The 13109-nt window shown below is 29.9% G+C and overlaps 1 protein-coding gene and 1 long non-coding RNA gene across 2 annotated transcripts; both read left to right on the top strand.

The window, feature by feature from the left end:
• The first annotated feature begins 1227 nt into the window (after positions 1–1227).
• LOC149515011 (uncharacterized) lies at positions 1228–3405 on the top strand. Its single transcript, XR_016327480.1, has 2 exons — positions 1228–1929; positions 3057–3405. It is a non-coding gene; the product is annotated as an uncharacterized LOC149515011 (long non-coding RNA).
• Positions 3406–8984: 5579 nt separating this feature from the next.
• On the top strand, positions 8985–13104 carry LOC111293992 (putative auxin efflux carrier component 1b). Its single transcript, XM_022887094.2, has 6 exons — positions 8985–10692; positions 11160–11436; positions 11525–11610; positions 11724–11881; positions 11964–12040; positions 12357–13104. Exons 1-6 carry the CDS (start codon positions 9573–9575, stop codon positions 12421–12423), a joined length of 1785 nt encoding a protein of 594 aa, XP_022742829.2. The 5' UTR covers positions 8985–9572; the 3' UTR covers positions 12424–13104.
• Positions 13105–13109: the final 5 nt, after the last annotated feature.

Raw genomic sequence — 13109 nt, 5'->3', positions numbered from 1 at the left:
AAAAATTAAATTATCAATTTAGTATTTAATTTTTCAATCCATCATTTATTTTTATATCTTATACTAATATTATTAGTCAATTTATTTATGTAAATAATTATCTAATAAAATATTAATACATATCAAAAAAATTCAATCAGTATCATATTATTAATTATTACATCAATATTAAAAAAAATTTTAAATTAAAAAATTATAATATTTTAAAAAATTATAATAAATTAAAAATATGAAATATTTTTAGAAATTATAAAAATTAAAAAATTATGAAAGCTTAAAAAATTCATAAAAATCTCAAAATTTTAATAAAAAATCCACAAAATGAAAAGAAAATAAAATTTTCTTAAAATTCACAAAACTTAGAAATTTTGAAAATAAAAAAAAATCTAAAATTTTTTGAAAAAAAATTTAAAGTTCTAAGAATCTAAAATTTTTTTAAAATATCTGAAAATTTAATAAAAATTCTTAAATTTTTAAAAAAATTCTGAAATTTAAAAAATTTAAAAAATATGAAATATTATAAAAAGTTATTAAAAAAATTAAAAATTTAATAAAAATAAAAATATCAAAATTCATAGAATAAATTAAAAAAAATTAAATTGTAAGATTCAAAATAAAAAAAAATTCATAATTTTTTAAAATAATTTTACAAATTTTTAAAATTTTTTAGATTTTTCCAAAAAATTTAGACTTTTTTTATTTTCAATTTGTTTAAGTTTGCTTAATCTTTTTTGAATTTTAAGAACATTTTGTTTTTATTTGATCAACTGATTATTTTTGTTGGCCTTATTCGATCAACTTGTTACAAAGATATTTATATTATGACTAAGATAATATTTCTTCCATTACTTTTTGTTTTAAAAAAATTTTAAATTATTAATGGTCTCTAAATTGCAATGAATATTTAATATAATATTTAAATTTTAAATATTTTTATGTGATAATTAAATTATAAATTTATTAATTAATATGTTATTGGTTTTAATATAATTAACTTTAAATATTGACACAAATAAATAATTTTTTAAATATTATGTAGATTTTATGCCATATACTTGACTCTTACAAATGAAAGTATGAAATAATAAAAAGAAAATTCCAAACTATTTTCTCCTTTGCTCATTAGTTCACTTTATGATTTTTTTTTTTTTTTCACATTCATAAAGCAAACTTATCACATATAAGAACTTGAAAATCTTCATCTTCACTCATATTCTGGACCGACAACAACACTACAGGAAAAAAGTTCTTTTTCTTTTTTGCTAAAAGCTCTAATATCGATGGATCCTAACAAACAGGTTTTTTGTTTTTATGGACGAGATTAGTGATGGATTTCCGTCGATAAAGAACAAGAATTAGTGAACAGAAATAAATTTGTAGCTTATTCCGTTGGTAAATCAGCGTGCTAAAAGTTTAGAGATGCACAATTTTAGCAACTAAATTAGCGACAGAATTTCGTTGCTAATGCTCCAATATATGCAGATTTAATGATAAAATTTTCGTTGCTAATAATAAATTTTTCTATTTAAAACTGAAATTTATTTTTTAGTTTTTAACATTTAAATTTGGTTAAATTAGTTTTTCGTCGCTAAAACTCAAATAATTAAAAATTCATTTCCTTCCATCTCCCGCCCTCATCTCTTTTTTACTTCTCTCTCTCTCTCCCGACCCTACGCCACATCTCGTCGAAACCCGCCCACTCCAGCCACCTACAGCGTCGTCCGACCTGCGGAAGCTTGCAGACCAGCACATGGAACCGATCCCCACCAAAATTGGCGAAAACACCCCCCAAAATAACCCCCAACTTTTCTTAACTTTCCTTCTCCATTTCTTCATTTCCCCGGCGAACCGCCGCCAACATTGTTGGTTTTCTCCTCCCTAACTCAAACCTCTAATTTTCCCCAACTCGTCACCCTTAAATCTTTCTGGGTAAAGCTCTCATTCCTTTCTTTTGTTTTTTCCTTTATTTGTTTTCTGTTTTTTGTTTCAATTTCTTTTTAAAAAAAAATTTGGTGAGCATGTAACAGAGAAAAAAACTGAGAAATCTCAATGTTAAAAACTGACGGTCGCCGAGACATTGTGGTTCAATTATTCGGCTAAAAAATGGGATTACTATCTTTATTGTCACAATAGTTTGTTTTTGTTTCTGATATTCTCTTTGGTGCCTATGCCGCTTGTTTTCGTTCAGATGATGAGATCTTTAAGATTCGAATAATTTTGAAATTCACAGATGTGTTTTTTTCTAAGCCTCTTTTATTTGTTTATTTGCCTAAATCATCATATTTTCCTTGTCTTCTGTCCGATTAATTTCTTGATGATAAAATCACTTATAAGTAAAAGCTAAAAGTATGATTTTGCTTTAACGTTGGATGTAGGAAAAGTTTTAGCATTTGATCCCGTCAATCCAGTTTGGTTTTATGTTTGTGCATATGGTGTGGCTTGTTACTGAAAATGCCTTGTTATTGTGTATATGATATATCTCATACGTGTGCTTGCTTAGTTAGACATGTGTCTAGCATGTATAACAGCGAGTAGTGTAGTGTGTAGAGAATTTGAAAACAGTCTGCTTATGTAAGTGCTGCAGGGAATTTTCCCTAGCATTAAGACCTGTGTTTGTTTGCACACAAGGCAATATCTGCCTAGTGTTTGCTAAAATGCCTCAATGAATTTTCAGCATCTTTATGTTACAAAAACTGTTTTGTTTTGGGTTGTTTTAATGCGCAAATCTTCTATACTCAAGCTGGCACAAAAATACTTGAAAATTAAGAATGGGGGCTTTATGAAAGAGGAAGATGTGTATATGATTATGCTTTTCTAATGCCCATCATTATTTTTGTTATTAAATACAAGCCCTCTACTTAAAGGAATATAATTTCTATAATATATGTATGTTCTGCTTTTTCATGAATATGTTGCATATTTTCTTGCTGCCTTTGTTATTGTTGGTTGGCACATTGGTTAAACTTGCAGTTTGGAACTTCATTTAGCAGTAGGAAGAATTTAAATTCGGAATTTCAATTCTGCTGATAAAGCAAGAACTGCTTTCCATTCTGCAGCTTCTAAAGCCAAGCAAGTTTTCACTGATTTGAAATCCGATCAAGGCAAAAAATCCTAAGCATCACGATTAAATCATCAATTACTGGTTTTGATTCTTATACAAATACATTTATTGTACCATTTATGCCTTTTGGGTTGTTAAACTGATCCATTGAGTTCATGTAAATTGCTGTGTAACTTAAATAATTTAGAGTACTGTGTTGTCTTCTGCCAATGGTGGATGTTTAGATATGGCTTTGCTTGGTATATTGCTTGGTAAATGTGCTAGGCATAATGTCATATATGTAAGTTTGTAATATTTTTTTATTTTTACATATATAATTAGAATTAATGAACAATTTTTTACTATATTATTGTATTTTTTTATCAATGAAACGTATATTTATTTTATTTTGTATCTATCTTAGCATATTGTAATTTTCATGAAATTACTTGAAGAAGAAATTTAAAAGATTAGAGAAAAATAAATAGAATGGAAAATAAAAATAATATCAAATAAAAAATTATTTATTGATAATTATTACTATTTTTTATGAAATTTTGTTATTAGCAATGGAATAAAATACTATTAAAGATGAGATTTTCGTCGCTAAAATCTAATAGTGACAGAAACAAAAAAATCTAAAAAATTAGCCCCCATCAAAGATGGAAACTTCCTTCGCTAAATATTTTTAGTGACGAAATAAAAACAAAATAACTTTTTATAAAATAATAAGAAAGAAAATTTATAGATAGAAAATAATCAAAGCATGAATTAGCGACAGAAATTTCTTCTACTATTATTGTATATATTAGCGACGGAAAATATATTACCTACAAAAAAGTATTAATGACTCGAAATTTTCTAATGGACTTTTAGCGATAGAATGTATTATTGACAGAATTTGGATTTATTCCATTGTTAATACTCTATTTTCTTATAGTGTAATTATAAACATTATTTATCATGGAACGATCAATCACTTATTAGTCCTTTTGTGAGCTTTTATATTCTAAATTTAAATATTATTTAATTAATGATACTAAGATGGGTAAACATATGTTTCATATTCTAGTTTTATTCTTTAAATTAAAAAAAAAATCAAAACTAATTAAGCTTACAAATATCGAATACTTTAGCAAAGCCAGACTTTGTTGCTTGTGCTAAACTGAATGGGGATTTTAAACTCACGGACGGTTTCATCTCTCCTTTGAACATGGATGAACGTACATACATCAATTATAGTGAAAAATTACAATAAACAAATTTGATTCTAAACATTAAGTAAAGCGAACAACAAAATTATAGCAAGAAAATAAATAACGTAAAAGAGTGTAATTAAAATGTAGTTAGTAACAATTTGCACAATCATTCTATATGTTTAAGTTGCTTTCCTTACGAAAGCATTAAAACCTATCCTAGCAAGAGCTTAAAAACATCCCCTGCTAGCATATGTCTGAATTTTCTTCTTTAATTTAGCTGGAAAGATATGATTGTATAACATGATGTATAATATAACTAATAAAATCAAAGAGTTTTAGTTGTAGCACCGTAAGAGTTTCAATTTAGCATAGCAAGGCTATTATAACTACAATCTAACATTTATCTATTTGAAATATGAAACATGACATGCAACTGGGAGGAAATATAACTACAAGGCAACCAAAAAGGCTATAACATGTCATGCATCAATTAGGTTGAAATATGAAATCAAACCAAATCTTGTCTTAAAACTGATGTGTATGGCCTTTGGTCTAGTGGTTAAAGGCGTTTGAGATAACATTAAAGTCTTGGTTTTGAATCAGATATATTAATTGATTGATATTTTTAAATTTTCAACTTGTTTAGCATCTTAAAAAATACATCCCGAATATGTTTTCCTGAAATTAATTAAATCAAAACAAACAATTGGCCAAAATATTAAAAAAAAAAACTCATAATTTTAATTTGCAAAGATAAACTTCTTTATGCTTAAATCCTACCATTGTATCAACTTTTGTAGCCAAAGCACATATACCATCTCTTTCTATTCCAAATCACTCTACATCTAAACAATAAAAGACAACCAAAGACCTTGTATTATCCCACCAATTAATTAAAGGGAACGAAAAAAACAAAAACCCTTATTTTGAAACTCTGACTTGAGAGATGCTATCTTGATAGATATGAACACCAAAGACACATTGCGTATTGATGTTTCCTTTTGAATCTGTGTTCACAGACCCATCCTTTCAAAATTGTTCATGTTACACCTCTATCCGTCCCTTTCTCCTTACCTCTCCATTTGATAGTGTGGCACCGATTGCACTTCGATTGATGATTCCCTCCCTCTCGCGTTGCCTCTCTCTCTCTTTTTTATTGTTTCCTTCCTCTTTTCCTTTCCTTTCTCTTTATTTTATTTTATTTTTTTTACTACCAAGCTATAAAAATAAAAAACTATTTTGAGTGCTTTTTCCATAAGCTTCTTTGATAAAAATCTACTATTAAATAATTTTTTTAAAATCCCAAGTCTTTAAAAAACTTATATAATAGCTAAGAACAAAATGACATTGGCATAAAGTTAGAAACTTTTGTTGAACAGTACCTGAACAGTCTTCAATTTGGAGACTACTTTCTATGTATGTCTTCAATTTAGAGACTACTTTCTATGTATTCTTATAGATATCAAACTTGCATGTATGATAATTTTATCAAAAAGTATAGTATGAAATTGTAATCTTTGTGATTTTGACATTTTCGTAGAACTTGAAAACAAGAAATACAACCTATGTGAAATTTATGAAAACACCATTAAATAAGATGACCTATAGAATAGTGAAGAGATTAATAAATAATAAGTATTTTTAGAGTTTTTATTTGATGCATTATCATTAAATTAAATGCCGCCACATAATCAATAAAATAAACTTAAAAGTTGAAAAATCCTTAAAATTAGGGTTAAATCTTCATTTGATTTTTTTACTATATATCTTTTATCAATTTGATACATAAAAAATAAAAATTTACAATTTAATAATTAAACATACACCAGTAAAGTACTTTGGTCTTTGGATTAATATCATTAATTATATAGCTAATGTGGCCAAAACAATAAATATCCGGTTATCATCACATCATTTATTTGACACGTAACATGAACAAACAAAAATGAAAAATTTTGAAAAAAAGAAATACATTTTTTAATTCAAAATAAAAAAAATCATAAAAATGAAAGGAAAAAGAAAGAATCAGGGAAAGAGAGGGGGAATGAGGGAATGGGAAGAGAGGGAAAAGGGAGAGAAGGACTAAGAGGTAGATTAACATCGTAAACTAGCGACCCATGGTAGATTAAGATGATCCACTCTGAATTGAGTAGATCGACATCGATTTGCATCGGACTAGACAAATCAACCCTAATACACCCTAGGTCGACCAGTTTTCAATGTTGGTTTAGCCCTTTTCGCTTCCCTCATTCCCTTTCACTCTCATCAATTCTTTTCATTGTTTTTAAAAGGTTTTTAATTTAAATAATAGATTTTTATTTAAAAAAAAGTTCAGATTTTAAAATTTTAATTGTGATATTTTGGTTTTTTTTTTTTTTTTTATTTAATTTTTATATATATTTAAATTTTTAACTTTTTATATTTTATATATTTTATTTTTTTATTTTTTTAAATATGTTTTCTTTTCATGCTGACATGGTGGTAATGATGTGACACTTTTGCCATGTGATGTGATACATGTGGCATGATTTTATTGAGCATATATACCATTTCAGCGAATAACTAACAATGTTAAGTTGAAGTATAAAAAATGCTTGGCAAAATGAAAATTCGATTACCTTATTGTGAATTTTAATTTTTTTATACTAAATTGACAAAAATTGTATATTTCAAGGGTCAAATTTATATTTAATCCTTAAAATAAATTGAAATAAATTTTTATAATTTACATTTTAAGACTTAATTTTTTAAAATTTGCTCATTAATGATGTTTTAAATCATGATTTAATAATAATGTATAGAGTTTATATAGTTCAGCCCATCAAATATAAACCTAAACTTTTATGTATAAAATGATTTTTTAAAAATAAAAGCACAAATTAGTTTCTTTTTTTTTTTTTTAATTTTCTTTCATAATGTTAAAAGTTGTTATATTTTCAAGTTTAACTTTAAAGGGTATTTGGTTGGGGGGGGGGGGGGGAAGCAAAATTACTAGTCAAAATATTATTTTTTATAATTTGATTCTTTAATTTGATTCACAAAATAAAATTACTGAGGTTTTTAAAAATTTTTAGTAATGTTGAGAGGAGGAAAAATAGCTATGAATTATAAACTCTTATCTTCTTGAAATTTTTTAAAATTTTTAGTGAAATGTAAAATTTATCTTACTTTTATCTTGAGTAAATGGTTTTTTTTTATTTATTTTACTCTTTAATATAAAAAATTATATAATAAATTGAGATTTAAACTAACACGTACAGAATATTTTAAATCATATTATTTGATATCAAGCAATGACTATATTTAAATTATTTTGTAAAATCCTATAGTTTTAACAAATATTACGTTTTTAATATTAAAAATATAATCTTTATAGAAAATATATTATAAAAAAATATTTTTTTCTTTTAGCTCTTGAATTTTATCATAAACTACTTTTCTAAAATTAAAAATGTAGTCTTTAACACAATAAATTACGTTTTAGAAAAACATAATTTCACCCTTTAAATATAAAAATTACGGTTAAAACTAAAACCATAATCTATTATTAATATAGACTACGTTTAGAGAACAAAATGTTGATTATAACATTACCCTTTTTATAAAACTCAACTTTCCTATCGCTCTTAATCCACCCCATCTCTTATTCTTTCAACTTTGCATCTGAAGAATAGTTAAGCGGTCTAGTTGTGATTATAAGGGACAATGAACAAGCAATTTTGGTAGTGGCAACAACAGTAGAAGAATATGTGATTGATGGTGATATTGCAGAGTGATATTGCAGAGTGTATTATAGCAGTTAAAGTAATTGAATTTTTCAAAGAAATGGGAAGCTAATGAAGTTGCGAACCTCTTAGCAGAGCATGCAATTTCCTTAAAATCAAAGTGTATTGGGTGGAAGAATAGCCCACTTTTATTTATGAGACTATAATTGCCGATGTAATAGTATTTTTTTCAATTGAATATATATAAAGATTTTGGGGTGAAGAGACCTACGTGAGTTGTCATGGTGGTGCAGATGGTGGATGCTAAGCTGTAATTGGCAGTTTGCTTTTGTTGATGTTTTGCACTTGGTTTGGAGTTTTATGTGATGGATAGATGATTATGGTGAATATAGACTACGGTTTTTATTAACAGTCATTTATTTTCAATCAGATAATTGTTATTAATACACACAGTTTATTAAAAATTTTATATTAAAAAATATAACATTTTGTACACTTAATTCAATAAAAATAATATTTTTAAGATAAAAAAACGTGATTTTTGTTGAATATATAAAAAATTTATTTTTTAAAATTTAATAAAAATGACTTTTTAAAGATAAAAATATTATCTTTATTACAAAAATAATATTTTTAATATAAAAACGCTGATTTTGTTAAAGATATGAAAAAATATTTTTCAAAATTTAACAAAAATAATGTTTTTAAGATAAAAATAAAATAGTTATTGAAAAACAATGATTTTAAGATAAAAACCAATCTTTGTTAAAAATAATAAAATATAAAATATTTTTATTTAATATTATTACAAAATATATTTATTTAATACTATTATATATAAATTTTATTTTAGAAACTATACCCTCGAAAACTTCTGAAAAGGGGATTTAATAACATAATGAAAATTTTTATTAAATAAGCTTATATTTATATGAACCGTACAGAAAAATCAAATATGCGCAGACTGAAGTATAAAGTACACATGATTATAAATAAGAAGAGTACCTGTTGAAGCGCTCTGGTGTTGGTTTTGTTTTTCTTGATTTCCTTTTCCTTTTCTTTTCTGATATATGCTCTCTGGCCATTTTTACTCTCTTCGTTCTCACACGCCGACTTCAACACTACACATTTTGTTTCCTCTCAGATACCCCATCCCTTTCTCTCTCAAAACCAGCATAGATTAGTACACTAAAGTTTCTTAAAAAGCCCCCTGCTTTTATATCCTTGCCTACCATCGAGTCCCTTCTCCCTCCTTCACTTCTCTCCTTTCTCTCTCTCTCGCTCTCTCTCTCTCTCTCTCGCCGGGAAATCAATTTCGGGCATTCATTTGCGGCTGTGTTCTTCACTTTTTTTTTTTCTCTTAGTTTTACTACCTTGACTGAGTAGGGTAATGGGCTGAATTCTTTTGAGTTATTTTGTCTCTTCTGTTTATAGTCATTTTCCAACCCCACTGTTTTTCACTTTTGCTCAGTTCAATAACCAAAGAAAACACAGACATCTGTGAGAAAAATCATACAAAGTTCATTCCTTTTCCGTTCTTGTGTAAAATAGTACCTGGGCTTTACTTGTTAGCCCCATTTTTCGTCTGGGTTTCCCTTGAAATACACAATGATCACTGCCACAGACCTCTATCATGTCCTTACCGCTGTGGTGCCACTTTATGTGGCCATGATCTTAGCCTATGGCTCTGTGAAATGGTGGAAAATCTTCAGCCCTGACCAGTGCTCTGGCATCAATCGGTTTGTTGCTTTATTTGCAGTGCCCCTCCTTTCTTTCCATTTCATATCCACCAACAATCCATATGCTATGAACTTGAGGTTCATAGCAGCAGATACTCTTCAAAAGATCATAGTCTTGGTAGTGTTAGCCATCTGGTCAAGAACCAGCTCAAGAGGTTCCCTGGAATGGTCCATCACCTTATTTTCGCTCTCAACTCTTCCAAACACTCTTGTTATGGGCATCCCTTTGTTGAAGGGAATGTATGGAGAACATTCAGGGAGCTTAATGGTCCAAATAGTCGTGCTTCAATGCATAATTTGGTACACATTGATGCTCTTCCTTTTTGAATACAGAGGAGCTAGACTTCTGATAGCAGAGCAATTCCCAGATACTGCTGGCTCTATCATTTCTTTCAAAGTTGATTCTGATATCATTTCGCTCGATGGAAAAGAGCCATTGCAAACTGAAGCCGAGGTCGGGGAAGACGGCAAACTCCACGTCACTGTCAGAAAATCTACTAGTTCTCGATCGGAAATTTTTTCTCGTCGGTCACACGGTCCAAACTCAGGCGTTTCTTTAACCCCAAGACCATCAAATTTGACAAATGCAGAAATTTACTCCCTCCAATCATCCAGGAATCCAACGCCAAGAGGATCCAGCTTCAACCACACTGATTTCTACTCGATGGTGAATGGAAGAAGCATAAGCAATGTCAGTCCTAGACAATCCAACTTTGGAAACTTGGGTTTTGATGAAGAGAATGGACTTGGGGTATATGGTAATGCAGGTAGAGCAAATGGCAGTTCTTACCCTGTACCCACTAGCGCTGGAATCTTCTCGCCAGTGACTGGACCAGGTGCCAAGAAAAAGGCAAATGGAACTGATGGTGGCAAAGATTTGCATATGTTTGTTTGGAGTTCAAGCGCTTCTCCTGTATCAGAGGGTGGGATTCATGTTTTCAGGGGAGGAGAGTATGGCAATGATCTTGGTGGTGTAGCTCACCAAAAAGGTATAAACACTAACCTTTCAAAGTATTAGTTGGGTTTCGGTATTTTTTGGTTGTTTACTGCATGTTCTGATTTGATTTTGTATTGAGGGAGTCTCAAGATTTGGCAGGTACCAACACTAAACTTTAAGGTTATTAGTTAATCGTTATCTGTGGTTTTGATTTTTTTTTTCTTGGATTTTTTAAGGTGGTTTATAGTATCGGACGTGAATGAGTTGCAATTTGTTTTTTTTTTTTTTTTTTTGGCAATCTTATGTTTATTGGAGTGACTGTATTTGTCTTGTCGTTGTTTGTTGCCTCTTTTCCTTTTCGCCTTTCTTTGTTGATGGTTTTGATCTTTCTTTCGATCAACAGAGTGCTCTGTTTTCTTTTGGTCGTATTTGTCTTCACTCGGATAATGCTTTCATCTCATGTCATTTTCTTTTGTTCTATTAGCAATAATTTAATGGTTTTTTTTTCCTGATGTTCAGATTATGATGAGTATGGTAGAGACGAATTTAGCTTTGGTAATAAGCGAGTAACAAATGGGGTTGACCGTGAAGGACCAGTGCTTTCCAAGCTTGGTTCAAGTTCCACAACTGAACTCCACCCAAAGGTTGGTGCTCATGCTGAAATTAAGCCAACTGCTATGCCTCCTGCAAGTGTTATGACTAGACTCATCCTGATCATGGTGTGGCGAAAACTAATTAGGAACCCCAACACTTATTCCAGTTTGATTGGCCTCACCTGGTCTCTTGTTTCATTCAGGTGCGTAAAACCACATAGCCTGTTCTTTGAAGTGTTCTTTTCTAATCCATTTATACAAAATTTTAGTGGGCTTATTGCATTTGTGCAGGTGGGGTATTCACATGCCTGCTATAATTGCTGGTTCAATATCTATACTTTCTAATGCAGGTCTTGGAATGGCCATGTTTAGTCTTGGTAAGTTGATTATCAACTTGATTAAGGATTTTCTGTGTACGCAACCTATCCTGTGCTGTTGTCAAATTTTTTTGGCTTGATTCTTCTAAACAAGCTGAAATTTTGGGTGGTAGGTTTGTTCATGGCACTTCAGCCAAGGATTATTGCATGTGGAAACACAATTGCGGCATTTGCCATGGCAGTTCGGTTCCTAACGGGTCCTGCGGTCATGGCTGCTGCCTCAATTGCAGTGGGCTTGAGAGGTGTTCTACTGCGCATTGCTATTGTGCAGGTAATAGCAGTCTCTTGTTTACCCAAGTTTGTGTGGTTTAAGTAGATTTGATTCAGGACTTTGAATTGTTTGAAATTTTCAGGCAGCTCTTCCACAAGGGATTGTCCCTTTCGTCTTTGCAAAGGAATACAATGTTCATCCTGACATATTGAGCACAGGGTGCGTTATTTAGAAATTTTTTATTTTAATTCCAATTTCTCATATGCAAACTTACTTCATGCGTGCATGACTGGCATTGATGTGCATGTCTCTCTATTGGAAAAATATCAGCTTTTAAGCTTATTCTGGTGGTCCAGAGTCCAAATGTACAAAAAATTCCATGTTTGCTATGATTGTTACGAATGATTTTTCTTTTTCCTTGTTTTTTAATTGAATAGTGTAATTATTAATGTTTAATATGTCATCATTGTTAATGATGCATAAATTTCATGATGTGATACTGAAAAACTCTTTCATCATTCCTAATTTTGTTCAGGGTCATATTTGGAATGTTGATTGCCCTTCCTATAACACTTGTTTACTACATCTTGCTGGGACTTTGAAGAGGAAAACTGTGTCTGTAAGGGAGCCTGAGAAAGGAAAGAAGATTTGGATACAATTTAGTTACAACCATTTTGATTGGGAAGTTTTTGGATTTCTCTAACAGGGGCAAATATAATTTTCTAAACTGAGTAGTGATTTTAGACAAGACTAAAGAGATAAGGGGAAACATTTATAGTCGAAGAAACTTTTTGTTGTCTTTATGCATTTTTTCTTTTTACTCTGAGCCTCGTTCCTTAGGGTTTTGTTCTTTTGATGAAGAAAGTGAGGCAATGTTTGTAGTTCAGTCCAGCTATATCTGTTTTTTTTTAGTATCTGTTTTTAAAACAATAGCAGACCAAAGCTAGTTGTAATAAAAGCCTATGGCATAGGGCAGAGCTTTCACTGCAGGCTGCGTTCTTGTCTATCAATTTGAAAACATCCTATGGTTGGCCTTGAAAAGAACGCAGGTTAGAGGTTGATAGCTGGCTTTAGTTTGGGCTCGGCACCTTAGGTGTTTAATTAGCTACATTTAAACTTATGTCGGCTTGCTGGAGACCTCTGAAATTGACCCCTGCAAGGCTGTGTATGGCCACCTTTTATAAAAATGATAATGGGTCTTAGAGTCTTTGAATGACATTTTACTGCCAAGAGCATTCTGGTCCGCGGAACAAATATTTGGACGAAGAATAATTTTTGTTTTACAGGA

The sequence above is a fragment of the Durio zibethinus genome, chromosome 14 (genome assembly GCF_047325235.1).
Source record: "Durio zibethinus cultivar Kanyao isolate XHJ-2024 chromosome 14, ASM4732523v1, whole genome shotgun sequence".
Classification (NCBI taxonomy): Eukaryota; Viridiplantae; Streptophyta; class Magnoliopsida; order Malvales; family Malvaceae; genus Durio; species Durio zibethinus.
The sequence above is the reverse complement of the archived record's forward strand: the minus strand, read 5'-3'. Positions and strand labels throughout refer to the sequence as shown.

Excerpts from the sequence above, each read along its gene's own strand:
- LOC111293992 (XM_022887094.2), top strand. The coding sequence starts at position 9,573 with ATGATCACTGCCACAGACCTCTATCATGTCCTTACCGCTGTGGTGCCA. Across the intron at positions 11,437-11,524 it reads TGGTCTCTTGTTTCATTCAG|GTGGGGTATTCACATGCCTG; the intron begins GTGCGTAAAACC and ends GCATTTGTGCAG. Across the intron at positions 12,041-12,356 it reads CCTGACATATTGAGCACAGG|GGTCATATTTGGAATGTTGA; the intron begins GTGCGTTATTTA and ends AATTTTGTTCAG.